Source organism: Nerophis lumbriciformis, linkage group LG14, assembly GCF_033978685.3.
Source record: "Nerophis lumbriciformis linkage group LG14, RoL_Nlum_v2.1, whole genome shotgun sequence".
In the NCBI taxonomy this organism is placed as follows: Eukaryota; Metazoa; Chordata; class Actinopteri; order Syngnathiformes; family Syngnathidae; genus Nerophis; species Nerophis lumbriciformis.
The window spans coordinates 2,215,001-2,242,008 of record NC_084561.2 but is presented as its reverse complement, the minus strand read 5'-3'; the positions used below and the strand labels follow the sequence as shown (position 1 = coordinate 2,242,008).

The 27,008-nt window shown below is 37.9% G+C and overlaps 2 protein-coding genes across 9 annotated transcripts in view; both read left to right on the top strand.

Annotated features, from left to right (window-relative positions):
- Positions 1 to 3,480, top strand: part of ap3d1 (adaptor related protein complex 3 subunit delta 1) — a 66,824-nt gene extending 63,344 nt beyond the window's left edge. For all 7 annotated transcript variants that reach the window (XM_061976240.1, XM_061976242.1, XM_061976239.1 and 4 more), the window contains one exon: positions 516 to 3,480. In XM_061976240.1, the coding sequence (XP_061832224.1) occupies positions 516 to 611 (96 nt within the window). In that variant the 3' untranslated portion in view covers positions 612 to 3,480. The remainder of the gene's footprint in view (positions 1 to 515) is intronic.
- Positions 3,481 to 8,194: 4,714 nt separating this feature from the next.
- The window catches only part of LOC133616688 (ubiquitin-conjugating enzyme E2 R1-like), a 28,218-nt gene continuing 9,404 nt past the window's right edge, over positions 8,195 to 27,008 (top strand). Inside the window, exons 1-4 of one of the 2 annotated variants that reach the window (XM_061976245.2) lie at positions 8,195 to 8,329; positions 8,522 to 8,724; positions 23,324 to 23,410; positions 23,469 to 23,566. In XM_061976245.2, coding sequence (XP_061832229.1) covers positions 8,542 to 8,724; positions 23,324 to 23,410; positions 23,469 to 23,566 — 368 coding nt within the window. In that variant the 5' untranslated portion in view covers positions 8,195 to 8,329; positions 8,522 to 8,541. Of the gene's footprint in view, positions 8,407 to 8,521; positions 8,725 to 23,323; positions 23,411 to 23,468; positions 23,567 to 27,008 lie in introns of both variants that reach the window. The other variant, XM_061976244.1, reaches the window with a different exon arrangement.

The following is a 27,008-nucleotide window of genomic DNA, read 5'->3' as shown; positions in this document are numbered from 1 at the left end:
CTGCACATGGGCGTAAGGCAGGCTACACCCTGGACAAGTCACCACCTCATCAACACAGATAGACAACATTCACACGCTAGGGAGCATTTAGTGTTGCCAATCAACCTATCCCCAGGTGCGTGTCTTTGGAGGTGGGAGGGGCCTATCCCCAGGTGCGTGTCTTTGGAGGTGGGAGGGGCCTATCCCCAGGTGCATGTCTTTGGAGGTGGGAGGGGCCTATCCCTAGGTGCATGTCTTTGGAGGTGGGAGGGGCCTATCCCCAGGTGCATGTCTTTGGAGGTGGGAGGGGCCTATCCCCAGGTGCATGTCTTTGGAGGTGGGAGGGGCCTATCCCCAGGTGCATGTCTTTGGAATATAAAACATGTTTTCAGTTATTTCCCTTCCTTTGTGAAGTACATATCTCCTCATGTGTTCATTGATAGTTTTGATGTGACAATCTACAAAGTAAATAGGAGGTGTGTCCAAACGTTGGGCCTGTACTCTGCATCACGTGACAAAGCTTCCTTCTCTGCCAGTGCGGTCAGACGGTGTCCATGGACGCCAAATGTGACGAGCCGGCGCTGCTGGGGAACGTGCTGGACGAGATCAAGCAGACCTTCTCTCAGTGCTGATTGAGTGCAGGGTAGCCCCGCCCCCTCACCGGAACACACTTCCCCTATTTATTCTTCTTCAAGCTCCGTCTTTCCCTGCGACACACTTTCACCCTTTTGACTCCGCCCAGCTCCTGGACGTCTCCTTCCTCCTCTTCCTCCCTCCCTCTGTCCGTCTGGGACAGTCACGTCACGTAACCATGACAACCGGACTTTGGCTCCATTTGCGGTTTTACTCTTTTTGAACACTTTTGGTTTGTGTTGTTCCATGTTTCTTTGTCTGAAGCCTGTCTGCGCCTTTTGTGTGTGTGTGTGTGTGCGTGTGTGCTGTTTAGGCCTTGGAACCATGTCTCTACCAGACTAAAAGTGCTGTTTAGGCCTTGGAACCATGTCTCTCCCAGACTGAAAAGACTGGTGCAGCAGCCTCTGACACCGTGGAGAAGAAAGCCAACGCTACATATAAGGCCTGACAAGCCCTCGCAGTGAGCCCTGCTCTTACTCTCACATGCAACTTCAAAAATGTATCCATCAGTTACTGAAACCTGGATTTAATTTGGAGTAGTCAGTGTACAGCTTGGAGGAGATGAGCCGGCGCACCGCCATTACTGTCCAAATACGAGTAATAGATGTACATATTGTATCCTAGGTGTGAATATTCAGCACTATTACCTGGTTGTTACTGGAAGTCATAGCTCTCCTCCTGTGTGAACCACAGCTCTTCAGTGCCCGCGGAACTCGTGCAGCCCAGATAGGAACGCTAGCGCCGTGCTTGACTATTGACTATTTTGCTCCATGTAGACAACTGTGTATCAGACAAACATAACAAGTCTCTTCATTAACAAGCTAAAACAACAACAAGCTGAACTGTGCACACTAGTTCCTTTGGTGCCCTCACAAATGATCAGAAACCACAAAAATCAAAATATTGTATCCTCGGTGTGAATATTAAGCACTATTGCCTGCGAGAGATGCACAGGTTGTTACCGGAATTCATAGTCCTCCCCTGCGTGAACCACAGCTCTTCAATGCCCGTAGCACTCGTGCAGCCCCAGATAGGAACGCTAGCGCCGTGCTTGACTGTAGGCCAGACTACTTTGCTCCTCACTCCATATGTAGACAACAATGGCCGTGCGTTGACTCATTTTCATGACAGTGGAACCTCCGTTTACAAATCCTTGAACAGGGTTTGTAAATTGAAAAGTTTGTATAGTGAAACAAAACAATGTAAATATGAATAATAGGTTCCAACCTTGACAAGAGTCCATATTTAGTGAACACAATATAAAGTGCTATGCAGTACTGTGTATCAAACAAACATAACAAGTCTTTTCATTAACAAGCTGAACTGCGCACACTAGTTCCTTTTGGTGCCCTCACAAATGATCAGAAACCACGAAAATCCTTAACTTCAACAACCGTGTTGCTATACGAACAAACACTTACCACTCTAAGTGGGTTTTGCTGCTGAAGGAGAGGTAGTCCCATCCTCCGCTTTGCCATCTTTCTCCAGAAAAGTCACTTGTCCTCACAATCACGATTAAAGACTTCAATACAAGCAAGCACAAAATGGCTGCCAGCGGGACATAAAAGGAATGAATGAAGCATTCTTGCAGAGACACGGTTGGCACACCGAGGTGTATTTGGTGCCATCTATCTAAAATGAAAGGGTTTGCAAATGGAGAGGTTTGTAAATGGAGGTTCCACTGTATTTGCTTTTCTCCAGTATATTTGAGGAAGTTTGCAGAGGTCGCCTACGCTCGGTTGTCAAAAATATCTCCCAGTAGGACTGCTGCTACTAGTGATGGGTAAATGAGTGTTTGGCACACTCACTAGCTGTATTTATACTTTGTTGGTGTTTCATAATGGCGCCATCTGCTGGATTTTTAAAAAATTCACTACATTTGACCTGCAAAATATTAGTTGGCAAATACCTTCTTTTTTTTTAATAAATACTCTTGCTAGACGAGCTGCAGAATATGAAACTTGCAACTCTGGTCAATGAGCAAAATAGTAAAAAGGGTAGGAACGTTTACCTTATTTGGTGATACAAGGTTCAAATGATCCAAGACTTTGGAATTTTTAGGTGGATGTTGTCCAGGTTGTACCCCGCCTACCGCCCCAATGCAGCTGAGATAGGCTCCAGCACCCCCCCGCTACCCCAAAAAGGGACAAGCGGTAGAAAATGGATGGATGATGGCGACGAAAAAAAAGTCGAACGCGTTTCAGTTTGTGAATAAAAAAAAAAGCCGCTTTCTTCCAAACAGTTTGGCAGCTGTATCGGTCCCATGGATAGTTGTTCTTAAAGTGACACACACATGGCGGTATCAGCGGACACAGTATCACTCCTTGTGTTCAGTATCGTTTGACCCTTACAGTATCAGTATTAGTCACCATTGGAATAAGAACTTTTCTATTTGCAAGCTCAATCTTTGTTGCTACTGGACTGAAAGTCTAGCAGTTCCTGCTTTATGTTCAATTACAATTTGTCAAATTGCACCTTTTTTTAGTCACCTTTACTTTTCCACACTTGTCATTCCATGTTGACCTTTTTTCTTTCTTTTTTTAATGAAGCGTACTCGAGCAGTTTGTGTTTGTATGCATCCGAAGGCAAAACTATGTCCATTCTGAAACAGTCCGAGTGCTGAGGGCATGGTCGCCTGTCTTCATTCTCTCCTTTGGTTGAGTTGTAGTGACATTTTATGATAACGTTTGGCTTGTGAAGTATACTCTCAACAAGGACAGGTTCCAAAGGCCCTGTTGTCTATTTGTTTCTCCGTTATTCTCCTGCTGTCAAATGTCATTTGTTTTAAAAGGGGCTTGAATTGTATTCATTCCCTTTCAAGATATCCAACTTCAAAGTGAAAATAAAAAGCTGTAAGATGCTACTGTAGCCTGTCTCATGTATCAAGAAACATGCACTATTTCTGCATGTACAGCAGGTTCATCCCCGTGAGAATCCTGCGTGCGACTGCAGCGTTAAAGAGTGGGACGATTCAGGCCGAGCTGCAGTGTGCTCAAACAGCCAGCAGATAGTAATGTATCATCTCCTCCTCTTTCGAATATATAAGCATTGTTTTTCTTACATGTATTTTATTTAGTTATTGCATTCTGTCCTCACACTTTAAGTGAGGTATGAGTCAAAAACTAATCCGGACCCACTGTACGTTATTGCGGCCTACAGCACATTCTAGAAATACTATTACAAATAAATGATAAATAAATGGGTTGTACTTGTATAGCGCTTTTCTACCTTCAAGGTACTCAAAGCGCTTTGACACTACTTCCACATTTACCCATTCACACACACATTCACACACTGATGGAGGGAGCTGCCATGCAAGGCGCTACCAGCACCCATCAGGAGCAAGGGTGAAGTGTCTTGCTCAGGACACAACGGACATGACGAGGTTGGTACTAGGTGGGGATTGAACCAGGGACCCTCGGGTCGCGCACGGCCACTCTTCCACTGCGCCACGCCGTCCCTAATAAAGAAAAACATCAAATAGATCAAAACAAGTGAAATGTAATGAGAAAAAGTTGAAATGTTGACTCTCATAACACAAAGCTGTTTTTTATTTATTTATTTAAAACTCACAAGTAAAAAATGAATAATGAACCAAATCAATGTTATGAATTATATTAAAGGCTCCAATTACTTAACATGTATTCCACTTTAAAATATTTCTTTGTGAAAAATACTGCATTTTTTGTTTGCCATAAAAAGGTTTTCTATGACCAAAAAAAGGCATTAAACTAATTAAAATATTTATATATTATAAACTTGTGATCAATGGATAATTGGTGAACTTGATCTCGGGGTTTAGGTGTTAAAAGGAAAAAAGTATATATTAACACACGTGGGATCTTTTAAAATTGTAATTGCTCCAAAAAAAATTATGCATCAAAAGAAAAATTATTGACCTTTTTAAGGCTCAAATTACTTCACATCAAAATTATGCATATTTTGGGGTTGTGCCATAAAGTGTTATCTTTAACAAAAAGTGCACAAAACATATTTCAATATATATTTAAACTATACATTAGGGATGTCCGATAATGGCTTTTCTGCCGATATCTGATATTCCGATATTGTCCAACTCTTAATTACCGATACCGATATCAACCGATACCGATATATACAGTCGTGGAATTAACACATGCCTAATTTGGACAACCAGGTATGGTGAAGATAAGGTCTTTTTTTTTGAAAATTATAAAATAAAACAAGATAAATTAAAAACATTTTCTTGAATAAAAAAGAAAGTAAAACAATATAAAAACAATTACATAGGAACTAGTAATGAATGAAAATGAGTCAAATGAAGTGTTAAAGGTTAGTACTATTAGTGGAGCAGCAGCACGCACAATCATGTGTGCTTACGGACTGTATCCCTTGCAGACTGTATTGATATATATTGATATATAATGTAGGAAGCACAATATTAATAACAGAAAGAAACAACCCTTTTGTGTGAAGGAGTGTGAATGGGGGAGGGAGGTTTTTTGGGTTGGTGCACTAATTGTAAGTCCATCTTGTGTTTTTTATGTTGATTTGATAAAAAATAAAAAACGATACCGATAATAAAAAAAAACGATACCGATAATTTCCGTTATTACATTTTAAAGCATTTATCGGCCGATAATATCGGCACATCTCTACTATAAATATATATATTTTTTTTTAAATATTATTATTTAAACTTATATCGACAGATAGATGTAAAGTCAACCCAGAGATTTAAGTGTTGGGGGCGGGGGGACCAACTTATTTTTTAACATTTTTATGACTGAGACCCGTCCCGGTCCCTGGGAGTCTCGGACCAAACATGAGGGAGCCCGAGAAGTTAAAAAAAAATGGATATATTGTATTAGTTTTTGAAAATGAAAAATATCAAAATGACCCTTGCACGCTTTCATTTTTCAGTGTGCGCCCCTCAGTGGAAAACGTTTGGACACCCTTGCGTAGTGCAAACACGTTTCTTACCTTGTTCAGCAAAAACACTTCATTTCCCATAAACCCTTGCGCGTGCTAGCAAGCCAGCTACCGGCATAAAGAAGCCAACGACGGCGTCCAGTTCAGTTTCAGTTTCAGTTGATGTGGAACATGAGTACGATACAATGTAAAGCATACTTGCCAACCTTGAGACCTCCGATTTCGGGAGGTGGGGGGCGTGGTCGGGGGTGGGGCGGGGGGCGTGGTTAAGATATATATATATATATATATAAGAAATACTTGACTTTCAGTAAATTCTAGCTATATATATATATATATATGTATATATATATATATATATATATATATATATATATATACACACACAGTATATATATATATATAAATAAATAAATAAAAGAAATACTTGAATTTCAGTGTTCATTTATTTACACATACACACACATAACATTCATCTACTCATTGTTGAGTTAAGGGTTGAATTGTCCAACCTTGTTCTATTCTCTATCACCATTTCAGAACACACACATTATACAAATATACATTATAAAATCAATAAGAAAACGGGAGCTCTAATTTGGGAGTCTGAATTAGGATCAGAAGTTCCTATATAAACATTGCGCACTCACGTTGCCTTTTTGTATTGATTACTGCAGCTGTGCACTGGATTCATTCACAAATACAAACTACAACTCACAAACACTTTAGAGTTAGGCTCCACCATCAGAATGTGTACTTAAACTTATAAAGATCACATGGATATTATTCAGTGAGTTGATTCACCAAAACTAACCTGTTATACAGGAGGAAAAAGCACACAGGACGTTTCAATTGTTCACAGACTGGTTGCGCTCATCAGAATGGCAAGACACTTCCGGTCTGCAGGTGATAGCATTCAATTGGGAAGAAACGCCCTACTGCCCCCTACTGACCAATGTGAATACTGATAAATGTGTAATGACAGCTCCAAAAACGAATTCAAACCATAAAATAAAATAAATAAATCAACACAAAAATGTGACACATTATGGGTGGGTCACATATGCATGTACAGTAGATGGCAGTATTGTCCTGTTTAAAAGTGTCACAACATTGCTGTTTACGGCAGACGAAAACTTGACAGCTGTTGTTGTGTGTTGTTACCGCGCTGGGAGGACGTTAATGAAACTGCCTAACAATAAACCCACATAAGAAACCAAGAACTCGCCCTCCATCATTAGCTGTTTATATTGTGAGAAAGCGGACGTGAGAACAGGCTGTCAACACGTCACTCAGGTCCGCATGGAGCTGGAGGGGGCGTGGCCTCCAGCTCCGCCTGAATTTCGGGAGATTTTCGGGAGAGGCGCTGAATTTCGGGAGTCTCCCGGAAAATCCGGGAGGGTTGGCAAGTATGATGTAAAGCAGCACATATTTCCACTTGTTTCATTACAGTACGTTCGAAAAGGAGTAGGAATTGAAGCAGAGCTCATTTAACCCTACCCCTTTTCATACCATAGCAATTGTATCCCATTCCCTTGTTCTCTGTAACAGAAATCGTTTATTTTAAACAATTTATTTAACCAATGTTTTTTTTTTTACATTTAATAAAAGACCCCGAGTGGGACAAGCGTTAAGACAATGGATGGATAGAAAATACATATTTACAAAACCAACAACAACGGCTACTATCCGTGTTATTATTATTATTATTATTGGGCGAACAAGTTTCCCTTAGAGACTTGCGAAATTAAAGTGCACGAACAAGCGGTTTAGTTTCTAGCGAAAAGTGGAATGTGCTCCCAACAGGTATAAAAGAAAGGGCATCTCTATCCTCCTTCAAAACCGCAATAAAAGTACACCTCCAGGCAACTTCAACCCTAAACTAACACCCTCCCCGGATTGTTGTTAATAATCAAATGTAAACAATCAAATGCTCTCTATTTCTATCTCTATCTCTCTATCTCTCTCCCTCTCTCTCTCCCTCCCTCTCTCTCCCTCTCCCTCTCTCTCTCCCTCCCTCCCTCTCTCTCTCTCTCCCTCTCTCTCTCTCTCTCTCTCTCTCTCTCTCTCTCTCTCTCTCTCTCTCTCTCTACCCACTACTTGCTGTCCATATCCTACCAAGTCAGACCTACACTGTTTCAATATCCATTTCTCTGTTCTCAATTGTTGATGACTGATGATAACAACCAAACCTAACCCCCCCCCCCCTCCACACCCCGAATTGTAAATAATTCAATGTATACACCCTGATGATTATCTTGTGTGATGACTGTATTATGATGATGATTATATATATATATATATATATATATATATATATATATATATATATATAAGTGGACCCCGACTTAAACAAGTTGAAAAACTTATTGGGGTGTTACCATTTAGTGGTCAATTGTACGGAATATGTACTTCACTGTGCAACATACTAATAAAAATCTCAATCAGTCTCAAAAAGTCGCTTGGAATGGAAACCTAATCCAAATGTTGCATCGCTCTCCGTCATTGGCGCATTATTTCAACTTCCATATCATGAAGTGCTTTAAAGATATGACGCGTGTCTGACAAAGGCACTCACGCCGATTCACAGCCTTTTTTGCTCCTTTTACGGTGACTCCAAGCACATGTGCACCACCTGCTGACATTTAAATGCCAACTCCTCATTGTTGGCTTTTTTTTAAAGAAGCTCCGACGGATTGTCAAGCTATTACTTGGAAAGAGTTGTCAAGCTATTACTTCGAAAGGCCCTTGCGGAAGGAGTTGTCAAGCTCTTACTTCGAAAGGCCCCGGCGGAAGCGAGAGCCAGGTGTGAGTTTGTAACTTGAGTGGAGCTCACCGGGGCTCGGTTGACAATAACACAGGAAGAAGCAACGGCAGCTTTTGGTCAGAAAAGGCTTGAGTAGCGCTTTTAATTGATGACTTTTTAAGGACGCCCGCAAATAAAGTGCCGTTAAAACATTCTTGTCCAGCGAGTAACCTTTTTCTACCTTTGATTTAGTTGTTGGTGTCTGTTGGAACATGGCTCAGCATGGACATCATGGAGCCAGTTCTCAGAAGGCGCTCATGCTGGAGATGAAAAGTGTGCAGGACGAGCCGGTGGAAGGATTTAAGATCACTTTGGTGAACGAGTCTGACATGTACAACTGGGAAGTGGCCATCTTCGGACCCCCCAACACTCACTACGAGGGGGGCTACTTTAAGGTGAGTGCAGGCTAACGTTAGCTTCTATTGTTCCTCCTAAAAGTTGCCTTCTTCTTCAACAACGTTCTCCAATAAACACATTGTCTTCAACAATCATATTATCTGCCGCTTTTCACACTTTCGCTGCAAGTTAACGTTAGTCTCTTTTAATAATGCTAATAAAAAGTTAGCATAACAATGACCTAGCACAATGCGCTCGTTTTACACCTTTTTTCATCTATTTATTCTCATTTACCTTCTCTTTAAACACACCTTTTAAAACATCGTTGAAGTTTTCATTTACAACAAGAAAGCTGACAGTTTTGGTAAAGTAGTTATACACTATTCTTATTATTAACAATACATTCATTCGGCTCTGTTTCGAAGTGCAAGTTGGCCTCTTATAATGACACAATTAACTTGAATTATTGCTCTTAATTCATTTCAAACATGCATACAGTTATACATTTTACATTTCAACATGTCCGAAAAGCAGCAGGAAGAAGTAGAGCTTATATAATTGTACCACTTCTGCTTCAAAGCCAGGGGTTCTCAAACTTTTGTCACAAAGTACCACCAACATTTAATACAGTAGTGTAGTAGACCTAAGTATTCATTAAGTACCACCATAATGACAACATTAAAATACAGTAGTGTAGTAGACCTAAGTATTCATTAAGTACCAGCATAATGACAACATTAAATACAGTAGTGTAGTAGACCTAAGTATTCGTTAAGTACCACCATAATGACAACATTAAATACAGTAGTGTAGTACACCTAAGTATTCGTTAAGTACCACCATAATGACAACATTAACATACAGTAGTGTAGTAGACCTAAGTATTCATTAAGTACCACCATAATGACAACATTAAATACAGTAGTGTAGTAGACCTAAGTATTCGTTAAGTACCACCATAATGACAACATTAACATACAGTAGTGTAGTAGACCTAAGTATTCATTAAGTACCACCATAATGACAACATTAAATACAGTAGTGTAGTAGACCTAAGTATTCATTAAGTACCACCATAATGACAACATTAAATACAGTAGTGTAGTAGACCTAAGTATTCATTAAGTACCACCATAATGACAACATTAAATACAGTAGTGTAGTAGACCTAAGTATTCATTAAGTACCACCATAATGACAACATTAAATACAGTAGTGTAGTAGACCTAAGTATTCATTAAGTACCACCATAATGACAACATTAAAATACAGTAGTGTAGTAGACCTAAGTATTCATTAAGTACCACCAAAATGACAACATTAAATACAGTAGTGTAGTAGACCTAAGTATTCATTAAGTACCACCATAATGACAACATTAAAATACAGTAGTGTAGTAGACCTAAGTATTCATTAAGTACCACCATAATGACAACATTAAAATACAGTAGTGTAGTAGACCTAAGTATTCATTAAGTACCACCAAAATGACAACATTAAATACAGTAGTGTAGTAGACCTAAGTATTCATTAAGTACCAGCATAATGACAACATTAAATACAGTAGTGTAGTAGACCTAAGTATTCGTTAAGTACCACCATAATGACAACATTAACATACAGTAGTGTAGTAGACCTAAGTATTCATTAAGTACCACCACAATGACAACATTAACATACAGTAGTGTAGTAGACCTAAGTATTCATTAAGTACCACCATAATGACAACATTATAATACAGTAGTGTAGTAGACCTAAGTATTCATTAAGTACCACCATAATGACAACATTAAATACAGTAGTGTAGTAGACCTAAGTATTCATTAAGTACCACCATAATGACAACATTAAATACAGTAGTGTAGTAGACCTAAGTATTCATTAAGTACCACCATAATGACAACATTAAATACAGTAGTGTAGTAGACCTAAGTATTCATTAAGTACAACCATAATAGCAACATTAAATACAGTAGTGTAGTAGACCTAAGTATTCATTAAGTAACACCATAATGACAACATTAAATACAGTAGGGTAGTAGACCTAAGTATTCATTAAGTACCACCATAATGACAACATTAAATACAGTAGTGTAGTAGACCTAAGTATTCATTAAGTACCACCATAATGACAACATTAAATACAGTAATGTAGTAGACCTAAGTATTCATTAAGTACCACCATAATGACAACATTAAATACAGTAGTGTAGTAGACCTAAGTATTCATTAAGTACCACCATAATGACAACATTAAATACAGTAGTGTAGTAGACCTAAGTATTCATTAAGTACCAGCATAATGACAACATTAAATGCAGTAGTGTAGTAGACCTAAGTATTCATTAAGTACCACCATAATGACAACATTAAATACAGTAGTGTAGTAGACCTAAGTATTCATTAAGTACCACCATAATGACAACATTAAATACAGTAGTGTAGTAGACCTAAGTATTCATTAAGTACCACCATAATGACAACATTAAATACAGTAGTGTAGTAGACCTAAGTATTCATTAAGTACCACCATAATGACAACATTAAATACAGTAGTGTAGTAGACCTAAGTATTCATTAAGTACCACCATAATGACAACATTAAATACAGTAGTGTAGTAGACCTAAGTATTCATTAAGTACCACCATAATGACAACATTAAATACAGTAGTGTAGTAGACCTAAGTATTCATTAAGTACCACCATAATGACGTTAAATACAGTAGTGTAGTAGACCTAAGTATTCATTAAGTACCAGCATAATGACAACATTAAAATACAGTAGTGTAGTAGACCTAAGTATTCATTAAGTACCACCATAATGACAACATTAAATACAGTAGTGTAGTAGACCTAAGTATTCATTAAGTACCACAATAATGACAACATTAAAATACAGTAGTGTAGTAGACCTAAGTATTCATTAAGTACCACCATAATGACAACATTAAAATACAGTAGTGTAGTAGACCTAAGTATTCATTAAGTACCACCATAATGACAACATTAAAATACAGTAGTGTAGTAGACCTAAGTATTCATTAAGTACCACCATAATGACAACATTAAATACAGTAGTGTAGTAGACCTAAGTATTCATTAAGTACCAGCATAATGACAACATTAAAATACAGTAGATGATCCTGCACGTTAGCAGGATCTCTCATTCCTTGGCTCCTCCCTCCACGCCCTGAGAGGGTTCTGGACCGTACCCCTCCATGGGACGCCAGCGTTTATCAGCGTGCTGTCGCAGGATTCTTTTGTCGTACTGGGAATGCGCCGGCTGGCTGTGAAATCCACGGCGTGGCCATGAGTCACAGCGCTGGCTTCCCATCCAACTTGTTTGGAGGGAAGGACGTAAGAGACCTGCCTGTCTCACGCTGACTCAGCTCTTTTATTTCCACACCACTGTGGCCATTAAAGCGTCGTCACGTTAGCGTCTTTTTGTTGTTGTTGTTGTTTTGGTGTGTCTCCGAGCTATAAAATGTAAGCGTGGGGGTGAAGTTGCTTTGAGGTCCACAAGTTGGTGCTGGATGGCATTAGAACTTTCTCCCATGTTTGCTCAAGGGCTCCCTTTTGTCCACTAAACACACAGACTACTCTCTTTAAACAGCATGCTTTTTGTCTTCATATTTTCTATGATAAATCCTTTTATCAATCAATAGAAACAATCATTTCCCCAAAGGAAATTATTCACATCCATATAAAACACTGCCATTTTATTTGAGGGCGTCTTTGACCACCTTATGATTCCATGACGATTCAGTTATGAATTGATGAATTATACATGGGACTGGGCGATACAGCTGAAAACTGCATCACAATATAAGTGTTTCGTATCGGCCGATATCGATAATTGATATTTTTATGACCTATCAAAAGTAAAAACCAGTATAAAAATATATTAAATGTAAACCTTCCTCTGATTGTAATACCTCAGCTCTCAAGGCAGGAAGGGAAGGAAATGTCAACACAAGCATGAAAAACACTCAATAAATGTAAACACAATTCTAAAAATCACATTGAACATTTAACAATAAGCTCTTAAAATGAAGGTGCAAAAATAAGGAATATGCAAGAAATGCTTGTAAAGTGTAAGAAAATAGTGCAGAGTGTGAAAATGTCAACACAGAGAACCTGAGAAGTATTTTCTGCAGGTTTAGTGCCGGGACGTTACAGCTGTGAGCACGGCTAAGGCGGGTTGGTATTACTGGTCTTGATGGGGACGGACGCCTTGTATCATTTACAGACTACATTGGTCTGACTACGGTCCCTTTAAAAAAAAAATAAAAAATTAAAAAAATGCCATACTGTCCAGGTGACTTTTCCTGTCTTATTCACAATTTCTTCATTTGTACCTTCTCTTCTCACTCCATGCAAAGAATCAACTGGAGATGACAAGATGGCACAACTTAACTTGATAGTTGATACTGGTGCATATCTGCCAACTATTCCGGTTTTCCCGTAATTAGTACGGTTTTCATCAACCTATTTCGGGTTACTGTTGCAGTGATAAAAAATACGGTTTTTCATTAATTAAATTTTTTTTTTTTTTTAAGTCTTATTCACGAAATCGCGTAACAACAATCACAATCGACACTGCTTCCCGTAACTTCCTATCGAGCCATTCCGAATGCCATGCGGGAGGCTATTTATAGCACCGCTGCCAAGCACGAGGCACCAGTTGCCATTGTTTCCAAACGAGCGAACGATCATGGAATCAGCCGGAGAAAAATCGCAAACGAGTCTTAAACCGAAAAGAAAACTGCAGTCATTCCGTGAAGAATATTCAAAAGCCTATCCGGGAATAATTATCCGTTCCAAAAAGGGTGAAAACTACGTGAATTGCACCTTGTGCAGACAAGATTTTTCGATCGGACACGGAGGAATTAGCGATGTAAAAGACCACGTTGGGACAAAAAAACACAAGTCTAATGCCGTTGCTAGCGATACAAGTGGAAAACTTTCAACGTTTTTCGGATTTTAGCCACAAAAAGGTAATGACACCAATGTTATCTATTGGAATTGTTTAGTACTGTTATACTGTTAAAAGTGTTTATACTATTTATGCTTTCAAGTCCAAGTTGAAGAAATCTTGTTAAATGTTGACAGCATAACTACCAAAATACAGAAGTATGTCCTTAATATTTTTGCAGTGCTATTTCTGTTGAAAAGTTCAAATGATTACATTAGAGATGTGATGTGCCACTTTTCAAGTGTCTGATGGCTTCAATTCATTTTCATTAATTTTTCATATTTTGAATTCTTTTGAAAGGCTTACAAAAAAACTACATTTGAATTGTAATTCCATGCTATTGACAGGACTATTAATTTTAATCAAGTTAGCTTACCATGTTTACACTATGATAATTGTGATAGAAATGTGAATTTTAGGCACATAATATTTTTTACAATTGAACAAGGCAGTAGATTATACAAGCTTGGACAGAAAGTTAATAATGACACCAATTTTTTTTTTAATGGAATTGTTTAGTACTGTTTTACCATTTGTTTACTGTAAAAAGTGTTTATACTTTCAATTAACAAATTGAAGTCTTGTGAAAGGTTGACAGGATAACTGGCATTAACTGTCAAAATAATTTCAAACTATTGAAGTTAGCTTACAGAATAAACATGTCAATCAACCCATATGATTTTTGCTGTAATATTTTTGTTTTGAAAAGTCACTGTGACTGATAGAAAAGTGATGGTTTTAGCAACATTTTAACCTGTCGGAATGCTAATAATCATTTTGCGTCGGGGGGCGAAGTGAACCCCCCACCAGGACTTTGTCCTGGACCTACCGGGACCTGCAGCCTCTGGACCCTGGCTACTAGGTTTTTCTGATTTCAAAAGTTGGCAGGTATGCTGGTGGCTGTTAGCGTGTCACTCCCACTGATAGCAGTGTTTGTAGTAACAACGTTGTATAATTACTATTAAGGAGTCATCTAATTAATTAATTTTAAGTCCGTTAAAACACTCTTAGCCATAACTTGATGTAACGTAGCATGCTACTTTTGATGTGGTTTAATGTCAACAACAAGACAGCAAGTTTAATGCAGGAAATATCTTTTTACTGGTGAAAGCAACAAGCAGAACGGCACTAAAATGAAGTTGATGTCAAAGAGGAAGAGGCACATCACACTGTGACACAGCAGACCACAACATGTACACAAGTACACAATGGCAATATTGAACAACAAATCAATGATTGAAGTGACCAACTTGCCATCCAAACAATACACCGTTTGTTGACAAGATATGACAGCCATGGAAGCACATTCAATATCTTCATTAACCAGAGGTAGCACAATCTGGTGAAAAGATTGAAAGGAGCTCGCTTAGGAGCCAACAAAGTGCTGCTGCTAACTACTAAAGCTAACAAACGAGCTCCGTTAAAACCCTCGATGATGTCACACATCACTATGCACCAGGCCCCGCCTTTTAAAACCCTCGATGATGTCACACGTCACTATGCACCAGGCCCCGCCTTTTAAAACCCTCGATGATGTCACACGTCACTATGCACCAGGCCCCATCTTTTAAAACCCTCGATGATGTCACACGTCACTATGCACCAGGCCCCGCCTTTTAAAACCCTCGATGATGTCACACGTCACTATGCACCAGGCCCCGCCTTTTAAAACACACGCACACTCAAAACGTCTCAACTGCGGATGCTAGATAGCGCACCGGTGTTTAAGTCGCCCCTGCTTATTTTTAGAAGAAAAACAAATATTTTTACAAATATTAGTCACACCGAACCGTAAGCTGCCAAAATATACCGGTACGAAAGATATTGTAAATGTTTATTTCCATAACTTAAATGTTTTCAAACAGTGTCTGTAACACGGCAGTAAAACGGCTGATCAAACAAAACGGTGATATTTTGGTGACTTTATGAAACTGAATAAAAAGGAATACCATTGTAAGTTAATAATATCAACAGACACTAGTAAATGCACAGTGATTGTCAAACTGTTGTCTCCATCTGTTCATACTGTGTGGCCCAAACAATTAAATATACGTTTTTAATGAATATTTAGACCTACTACGCTACTGTATCACAATGTTGCTCAATAGGTGGTACTTGGAGAAGCAAGTGTTTTCTGCGGTGGTACTTGGTGAACAAAGTTTGAGAACCACTGTGTTAGCTTACATGGAAATGCTAACAAAGATAGCTTGATTACTTTATGACAGCACAGACATGATAACACTCCTACTTACAGTACATCACAATTGGGATGTTTAGTAACTATGAATAGCGAAACAGGAAGTCAATTGTCAACCCTGCAGCACCTGCAGTGAGCGAACTCGTCCAAAAGGTGTGGCGAAAGCACACCTTTTCTGTCTTTCTGTTGACTTGATGTGAAAACTATTTATTGAATACAAAACAAAAAATCCATGAATTAGCCGCACCGTTTTACAAGACGCAAGGTTTGAAGCGTTGGAAAAATACCTTGCTTATTTTGACTTTGTTTTGATGTAACAATTACATAGTTAAGACATTATGTTGATATTGTTACACTATTAATAGCACTCACTGAAATACTTTTTTTTTTAAACAGTCTTTTGTATCATTCCATATCCATAATTCTTTATACAAACCCCGTTTCCATATGAGTTGGGAAATTGGGTTAGATGTAAATATAAACGGAATACAATGATTTGCAAATCCTTTTCAAGCCATATTCAGTTGAATATGCTACAAAGACAACATATTTGATGTTCAAACTCATAAACATTTTTTTTTTTTGCAAATATTAATTAACTTTAGAATTTGATGCCAGCAACACGTGACAAAGAAGTTGTGAAAGGTGGCAATAAATACTGATAAAGCTGAGGAATGCTCATCAAACACTTATTTGGAACATCCCACAGGTGTGCAGGCTCATTGGGAACAGGTGGGTGCCATGATTGGGTATAAAAACAGCTTCCCAAAAAATGCTCAGTCTTTCACAAGAAAGGATAGATAGATGGATAGATAGCACTTTATTGATTCCTTCAGGAGAGTTCCCTCAGGAAAATTAAAATTCCAGCAGCAGTGTACAGGATTGAGATCGAATTTAAAAAGTAAATAATGGGGGTATAAATGGAAACAAAATAGAAGAATATTACAATAGAATAAAAATAAAAAGCAACAATGAGAATAAACAGTAAAATAAGAATATAACAAGAGAAACTAGGCAGTAGTGACCATGTTATGAAAAAGTATTGCACTGTTATTGTTTTGCATCCCCTGTCATCCTAGTACCCTCAGAGAGGAGTTGTACAGTCTACTGGCGTGTGGGACAAAGGAGTTTTTTAGTCTATTAGTCCTGCACTTGGGATGAAGCAGTCTAGCACTGAACAGGCTCCTCTGGCTACTGACAACGCTATGCAGAGGGTGACTGGCATCATCCAGGATGCTCACTCTAATTCTGCCACCGTCACCAGCGAGTCCAGTTTTATTCGGATCGTAGAACCGGCCCGCCTGATCAGTTTCTCCAGTCTGGAGCTGTCCTTCTTACATGTACTGCCCCCCCCCCCCCCCCCCCCCCAGTCACACTACCATGTAGTACAGAACACTGGCAACCACAGACTGGTAGTACATCCACAAGAGATTTTTACAGACGTTGAAGGAGTGCTGGGGCGAGGTACACCCCTTTGTCCACAACTGCGTGAGCAAATAGTCAAACAGTTTAAGAACAACGTTTCTCAAAGTGAAATTGCAAGAAATGTAGGGATTTCAACATCTACGATCCATAATCATTATATCATATCCATGGATAACCGTCAGTCTACCCCAGGGCAGCTGTGGCTATGAAAGTAGCTTACCACCACCAGGTGTGAATGATTGATGGGTTCCACATGTAAAGCGACTTTGGGTACTTAGAAAAGCGCTATATAAATCCCAGTTATTATTAGTTATTATGATATCATCAAAAGGTTCAGAGAATGTGGAGAAATCACTCCACGTAAGCGGCATGGCCGGAAAACAACATTGAATGACCGTGACCTTCGATTCCTCAGACGGCACTTTATCAAAAACCCACATCAATCTCTAAAGGATATCACCACATGGGCTCAGGAACACTTCAGAAAACCACTGTCACTAAATACAGTTGGTCGCTACATCTGTAAGTGCAAGTTAAAGCTCTACTATGCAAAGCCAAAGCCATTTATCAACAACATCCAAAAACGCCGCCGGCTTCTCTGGGCCCGAGATCATCTAAGATGGACTCATGCAAAGTGGAAAAGTGTTCTGTGGTCTGACGAGTCCACATTTCAAAGTGTTGCAGCCATGAAATTCTAAGTTAATTATTATTTGCACAAAAAAAAAAAATGTTTATGAGTTTGAACATCAAATATGTTGTCTTTGTAGCATATTCAACTGAATATGGCTTGAAAAGGATTTGCAAATCATTGTATTCCGTTTATATTTACATCTAACACAATTTCCCAACTCATATGGAAACAGGGTTTGTATTTTTTCTGACCTATTGAAAATAAGGACTAGGAGAAAACTATAAATGTAAAGATTTTAATTTAAAATGTAACCCTTCTCTAAATGATTGTCCCTGCAGCTATCAAGGCGGAAAAGGAAAGGAAATGTCAACACCAGCATGGAAAAACACGCCAAAATAGTCCAATCACATTGAACACTTAACAATTACCTCTTCAAATGAAGGTGCAAAAAGGTTTACTAAAGTGTAACAAAATAGTGTAAAGTGTGAAAATGTAAACATAGAGAACTATTTCAAGGGTGAGAGTGACAAAGGTGGTGTGGTTTTACTGAGTCCAAGTGCCTTGTACTGTTTGTCTGAAAAAGCCATAGGAAGTGCTGTACTGTTGAGGGCACTTTTTCTGTGTGCTGGACAATTTTTTGGCTCTCTCATTTTTACTTTCTCTTCTCACACCATGCCAAGAAACAAACACCAGACAACAAGACTTGATGGTTGATACAGTTGCCTGATTGGCTGTTAGCGTGCCATGATCACTTCCTGTGTTGCTGGGTTAGTCAGTGCCTTTCTTTGGCCATGCAGCCAACTTCCGCTTTCAAGGATTTTTCTCATCTTAAAACACCTCTTAGGTTGGGATCTTATCAAACAAAACCTACTTTTCTTACTTGTTGGTACTTGTTTTTGTGTATTTGTTCACGAAAATTGAAAATCAAGGCATGGTCAAAGAATATTTCTGTTTATGGGCCAAACTATATCGGGATATGAGTTTTGATCCGCATGGCCTAGCTCTACACTCGTGGGGTTTAGGGATGTTCTCTATGATTAATTGAGCATTACAGTAGGCCTTATTGTGTTTATATGTATGCTAGGGCTGCAACTAACAACTCATTTGATAGATTCATCTGTCGATTATTACTTTGATTAATCGATTTCTATCCTTTCCAGTATTTTATTGGAAAAAAACCGCATACTGGCACCATACTTATTTTGATTATTGTTTCTCGGCTATTTGTAAATGTTGCAGTTTATAAATAAAGGTTTATAAAAAAAAAAAAAAAAAAAGTAGCCTATGCGCATAGCATAGGTCCAACGAATTGATGACTAAATGAATCGCCAACTATTTTTAATAATCGATTTTAATCGATTAGTTGTTGCAGCCCTTGTTTGAGTGTTAATAATGAAATTGCAATGTTAAATACTTTTGATATTGCTCCCCAAAAAATTCTGTGCTACTAATTTTTTAAATTACGGTGCTACTAGTGAAAAAGCTAAGCGTACAGCACTGACACATCAAACCTTATCAGCTACCTGAAACACCAGCATCACTCTGAAGGTGTTGTGAAATCCTACAAAGATGCCTGATGCTAAAGGAACTGCCGCAAAGGAAGCTTTTTACATCTAATTTTTTAAAACAAATAGATACCATATACATAAGTTATTTGTATAAGTCTTGACGAACAGAACATTATTTGTATCAACTTCAAAAAGACAATGTTACAGAAATGTATTATTTCTGTAACATCTACTATTTGATGTATCTATTTACAACTCTATAGTTTGAAATAAATAGAGCTGCTGTGGTTTTGACTACAATGATCATCTTTTCTACATGTGCAAATCTTTCTTCCAGTAGCTGGAAATGCAAGATGTGCATTTTGTTAGGTTGTTAGTGCCATGGTTTTATTTTGCACTGAACAGTTTGAATTTAAAGCTTACTTTGCACCATACAGGAAGTCACAGTTCAGTTTGGATTTAAAAGCTTACTTTGCACTAAACATTAAGTCACTGTACAGTTTTAAATTTAAAGCTTACTTTGCACTGAACAGTAAGTCACTGTACAGTTTTAAATTTAAAGCTTACTTTGCACTGAACAGTAAGTCATTGTACAGTTTGAATTAAAAGCTTACTTTGCATTGAACACTAGGCCAGTATATAGTTTGAATCTAAAGCTCACCTTGCAATGGAGAGGAAGCCGTTGTACAATATAATCTTACTTTGCACTGAACAGGAAGTTGCCGTAAAGTTGTCAGCACTCAGTAGGTATGTTGACATGGTAATAATATGACAACACATGTTAATAACTTAGATAGCTGCATAGTATGCAAGCAGACATACCGGTAGTCATTATTTGATGCTCGCTGAACTTCCTAGCCAGGTATTTTCAAGTCGTTAGAGGCAAGTTTTTCCTTAAACTGCCATTTTATTGTAGGAAGTTTAGAAGACTGCTTTCAATGTGAGCTCAGCCAGGCACACCGTTACTTTCCATCCCACGGTGAGCTACCAATTAGTTCTTTGCAAATATGCTACTGCTTTTAAAATATTTCTATATTTAGTAGTCAGCTTTTACGTGGCTGTTGTGACTTCACAGCACAGTCTTCTTCTCGACATCACAAAGTCTATTATTTCCATGTCAAATCCCCGTCAGACTCCCACAGGCCACGTAGCTCGCCCACCTGCTCGTACGGGAGGCCATCTGTGTGTGTGTGTGTGTGGTTGTGTTGTGTTGTGTTGCTGTGATAGGTGGAAAAGTCCACTCCTGCTCTCCACACTGTGCTGCCAGCCTTATATTCCACCCTCGCCATATTGCGTTACACCGTCATGAACTCCTCCGCCTTCCAGAACCTCCGTGGGGTTGTCTCTGGTGCACCTTCCATCTATTTTTACTTTCTGTTTATTAACTGTTGAACCCAATGCCATTGCACGTAACTAACACTTACTATATGCAACTACGTACCACTTGTACACACATTTGTCATCAAGAGGTGGCGTGGCTCTGATGGTAGAGGGTTCCTGGTATGAATTATTTTCCCGCCATGTGAGTCGCTGCCCTTGTGCCCCTGGGCAAGACACTTACCTTGTGCCGAGTGCCACCCACACTGGCTCATTTACAGAAGTATGTTCATTAATTTGCACTGAGAAAAAAGTTGTATTTATCTGCAAATTTTTTTAAATTTTTAAATTTGTTTTAAACATTTTTAAATTTTTTTAAAATTTTTTAAATTTTTTTTTAATTTTTAAATTTTTTTTTTTTTAATTTAATTTTTTTTACCCTAATCTTAACCCTATACCTAACACTAACCACTAACCCTAACCCTAACCTTAACCTTAACCCTAGCCCTAAAAAAAAAAAGTTAATTGTTAAAATTGTTTACATTTAAAAAAAAAAAATTAAAATGTATAAAATTGTTTTAAATTGTTTTAAATTGTTTTAAAAAATTAAAAAAAAAAAGCAAATAAAAAAAAAAAAATTAAAACATTTTTTTTTAAATTAAAAAAATTTGAAAATCATTTTTTACCTTGAAAATCATGTTTTACCTTAAAACATTTTTTTTTTCATTTTTGAATTTTTTTTTAACTTTTTTTTAACTTTTTAACTTTTTTGAAAAAAATTTAAAACTTTTTTTAAACTTTTTTTTAAATTTCTTTAATTTTTTTTTAATTTTTTTAATTTTTTAAAACATTTTAAATTTTTAAATATTTAATTTTTTTATTTTTAATTTTTTTATTTTTTTTTTAAATTTTTAATTTTTTTTAATTTTTTTTAAATTTATTTAATTTTTTTTAAATTTTTTAAATTTAAATTTTTTATTTTATTTTATTTTTTAAATGTTTTTAAATGTTTTTACAATTTTTAAATTTTTTTTAAATTTTTTTACCCTAACCCTAATCTTAACCCTAACCCTAACCACTAACCCTAACCCTAACCCTAACCCTTACCCTAAAAAAAAAATGTTAATTGTTAAAATTGTTTAAATTTTTTTTTTTTTTTTACAATTTTTAAAATTGTTTAAAATTGTTTAAAATTGTTTTAAATAGTTTAAATTGTTTTAAACAAAAATTAAAAAAAAAAATTAATTAATTAATTAATTAAAAAAAAAATTAACTTTTTTTTTTTTTTTTTTTAAATTAAAAAATTTAATTTTTTTTAAAAAAAATTAAAATTTGAAAATAATTTTTTACCTTGAAAATGCATCGAGCTAGTACATTTTAGAAGAGTGAAGTCTTACTTTACGTTTGAGCATTTTCTATCTAGCATATTTGCTTTGTTGGTGTTGATAACGGCAACATTACTCAGAGGGAGTTTGGCCTAGTCCGCCCCAAGTGATTGTTTAGGTGAGCCGGTGTTTATCTGCAACTGGGCGTGACGTCACGTGCAACAAAGGTACCAAAATATGGCACCCTTTGATGTCACCTGAGTCACTACCGGGTAGTACCGACGTAATTCGGTCAGTGGCTTAAAATATCGAATTTGGTATCCCTACAAATATGTGCTTGTAAGTCCCCAAATGGAGTGCTTTTGTAAAGCACTTGTAAGAAATGTCAAGTGAATCTGACCAAAGGTTGGCGATTAGCAACAGTGCCACCATGTGGTGTATTTGTTGAGAAAAAGAATAGCTCAGGCTGCACAGCAGGACTGTTTTTTTCAAAGTCCATACTTTTACATGTACAGATGAAATTCTGTCTGTACTCCACAGCACTGTTCCACGATAAGTCAAAGGGTACAATATTTCGCTACATTTGTCGCACGTGACGTCACTTTTTTGTCGCAGACTTGGCATCAGCTCATGCACTTGGCGGGCAAACAAGTGTTTTGAGGTAATGTTGCATTTGATAACGTTGCTTGATACAAATCCTTATAAGTAAGGCTCACTTTTTAAAAAGCATTAGCTCGAGGCTAATTCACGTTGATATGCCCTACGCATGCGACTGGTTAGCATTTGCGATTCTACACGGCGATTATAACGCCTTGAAATTTGATCATGAAAACTACAACAAGAATGCACTTTACAATCAAACAGCTATTGTGTAATAAGTACAATAGACTGGCATATTGAACACAATGGCAAAGACTGCTTTCTGACTACGGCAACACACTGAGGTCAAACAGAAATGATCAGATGTGTAAGAAAAGAAGATATAACAACTGTACTGTTAAATGTTCATTGTTTGAAGCCAGTTAACAACTTGCTCCACACATACTGTACAAGTAAATAAATATCAGGTTGTCAATAGTATTGCTACTGAGGGGGGCTGAATAAATAACAAATATTTAAGGATCAGTGGCTTGTACCATGGAATACATTAACAATACACAAGTTTCTTCTATTCTGCATACGTGGTTCAACCCTGCCATCAACAGTCTAAGCGAGAAAGAAGCGCATGTTTCTGCTTACCTCTCAGGTTACTAATAAATAGTCTTCTCTCGCCCCACAGGCTCTTCTCAAGTTCCCAGTGGACTACCCCTACTCTCCACCTGCGTTCCGCTTCCTCACCAAAATGTGGCATCCTAACATTTACGAGGTACGCCAAATAGTCACACTGGTTACGACTTTATTCACAAATAATAATTGTGTGCTAGAATGGAGACGTGTGCATCTCAATCCTGCACCCACCAGTGGATGACCCCCAGAGTGGTGAGCTGCCCTCGGAGAGGTGGAACCCCACACAGAACGTGAGGTAAACAACCTTTAGCCATGTTCATGAATGTGACACAGCACAGTGCTCACATTATACATCAACACACTCCCTTCATCATTTATTTTCTCCATTGCAACACGGACGTGACTAATCATCTTCCACACGTCCATGATGACATACCAGTTCTCCTGGTACCACAACAACATTCTCACAGACTTCTGGGTTATTGACTTTGCAATTTAGAGGGACAAACGTGCCGCACCAAACTGGAATAAAGCATAGAAATACTAGCAGACAAGTGGAGTTGGTGTGAGGAACACTAGAAGCACACACAGTGAGCAGCATTACACTACATGCTGCTTGGAACTCCAAACACTTGTATGTCAAATCAGCCCCGCCCATTGGAATCACCGTATTTTCAGACTTTAGGGCGCACTGCCGCTGAGCGGGTCTACTCAGGTCTGTTTTCATACAAAAGGCACACCGGATTATAAAGCGCATTGAAGGAGTCATATTATTATTATTATTATTATTTTCTAAATGTAAAAGACTTCCTTGTGGTCTACATAACATGTGATGGTGGTTCTTTGCTCAAAATGTTGCATAGATGATGTTTTACACATCATCTTCAACTCACTTTCTGACAGTCTCTTCAGGATGCGCCGTTTTATTTACGTGCCTCCACTTTGACAGCGTCTTCTCCCCGTCATCTTTGTTGTAGCGGTGTAGCGTGCAAGGACGGGAGTGGAAGAAGTGTCAAAAGATGGAGCTAACTGTTTTAATGACATTCACACTTTACTTCAATCAATAACGGAGCAGCATCTCCTCATCCGTGGCTCACTAGTGCAACAACAACGCCCGAAATGTGTCTCGTGAAAAACCGTCCGACCAGAACTCTCCAATGACTAAAGTTCCTTGGGTGAATAATGTAAACTCACTACCGTTTTTAGCACTTTGATAGCAAGTCTACTGACAGATATAAGTAAGAACTTTACACTACTTTATATTAGAAATGGCAACAGTGGAGGATGAATGTCACATAACAAGAAGATAGAGAAAAAGAAGCTTATTGACTACAATGGCGGACCCGCGCACATTTTCAGGACTTATGCAGATCCCAAATACACATCAGCAGGTACCAGGAGGTAAGCAAAGTTGCTTTTGCATAATATTGCGAAAGAAAACGCCATATGTCTGCTTATAGGTGCCATTGTGCGATCCTTATACACACACCACAATAATACTCCTATGTTTAATGCGCCGACAATCCATCAAGCGGTGCTGCCTCATAGTTTACCGAAGTCGTACTAAAAACATTTTAACAGGTTCTTGAGTTCCGTGTGTAATGTTCTATATTCTCAATGGAACATTTAAAGTTTTGGTGTAGTTTACTGCCATCATATTGCAGTCTACACGTATCTCTTATGTATGACTGTCATCTACTGGTCACACTTATCATTACACCATGTACCAAATAAAATAGCTTCGAGGTCAGTAAGCACAACCAGAATTACGCCGTACATTAGGCGCACCGGGTTATAAGGCGCACTGTCGATATTTGAGAAAATAAAATAATTTTAGTGCGCCTTATAGCGGTAGTTGAGATGTATTTAATCCATTTTAACATGTAATATATGCTTTTGAAAAATAAAATCACAGTTTTAGATAAGAAATATTGTTTGAAAAACATTCCAATAGTTGAAATGACAATAGTGTTATAAAATAATGTCATTCTATTGTCCAGCATTGGGGAGCAGCAGACTTGTTTAGGTGTCTCCTATAGGCTGCTTCTTCGTCGTGTCACAATAGGAACTACCACTTTGTTGTTTATGTTGCACACAGACATATTTTAGGGACTGCTCAAAAAGGTTCATTATGTCTTCTTATTCATATACTTTTCACATTTTCTTGTGAGCAGACAATATTTTCGGTATATTAGATGGAATATTTACCTGACCTGTTTTGACTGTCACCTTTAGTCTTCTTCAGAAGGGTCACCTGACCACTGTGAGGTGTGTCACAGCTTGATGTTTAATGGAGGAGATTGATGGTTTCTTTGGGCCGCTTCCTTAGTTCCATCGCCTCCTTAATTCATTGTTTGAGTTTGTTACTTTCTGTCCCGATGATTTTGGCGTTGATGTCCATTAGGGCTGCAGCTAACGATTATTTTTCTATCGATTAATCTATAGATTATTTTTTCGATTAATCGTTTAATCTATAGATTATTTTTTTGATTAATCTATAGATTATTTTTCCTTTTACCGATTTTTTTTTTAATTTAAAATGAAGAGGAAAAAATAAATGTAGGCCAGTTTTTTCAAAAGGCATGGCTTTTATTTACAAAAAAAAAAGTATGGCCACTAGTCAGTCAACATTGACAACAACATGACAAAATATTCTGTAACAATGTAAACATTTAAAACTTTTAACATTTAACAAAATTAAAAGTAGCTTATTTGCTTTTTAATGTGCAAATATAAAAGTAAACATCCAGTGCAAATCTTAATATTCTGGAATAGTATAAGCATTTCAAAAGTAAAAGTATTGCTTATTTTGCTTTAAAATGTGCAAAAATAAAGATAAACATCCAATACAAAAAAGTGTAAAACGGAAATATTCTGTAACAAGTGTAAACATTTCAACAAAAGTAAAAGTATTGCTTATTTGCTAAAATGTGCGAAAATAAAGCTAAACATCCAATACAAAAAAGTGTACAGTGTAAACATTTCAACAAAAGTAAAAGTATTGCTTATTTTGCTTAATAACACAACAATGATAGTATGATTAAAGTGAAAGTTAATTGTTGGTTTGTACATAGTATATGTAACTGTTAATGTTGTAAAAGGTATTTGCACAACTAATTAACGTTAGCGTTTGTGACACGTCTTGTGCCGTGGGGTTCTTTCAGGACCGACAGACTGAACGCCAGACGGCTTTGCCAGGTTTACAATCTTTTAATTTTACACAAAGTCTTTTCTCTTCCAACTGCGCGGATCGCGCACCTGGGCACGATTGCGGCGTCGCTCCCGGCGCGCCCCGCCTCGCCGCTCGCTCGCCGCCGCCGCCTCTCCACAGCGTTAAAGAGGAGCGCGTCTTTGTAAACACTGAACAGGCACGCCAAACGCGCCTCTCAGAGCGAAACGGTGCTTTAGTTTATGAATTTACAACGCAGATACAAATGACACATTCATGTTTTTGTGTAATAATGACAACGTATACGCACGCGGACGATTGACTTGTTGATGGTGATGGCAAGAACGCTGTCGGGGGTTTTCTTTTCAAATGTTCGTTCATAGCCGTTGTGCTGCTATGATAGGCCATTTCCGCTCGACACAGTGTGCATACAACAACATTATTAGGCCGTTTATTGAAATACTCCCACACTTTTGACGACTTTTGGCGTGCTTTTTTCCCCTCGCTTGCATCGTCTGCTTTGCGCTCCGCCATGACAGTAAAGTAGTGTGACGTAAATATGCGACGC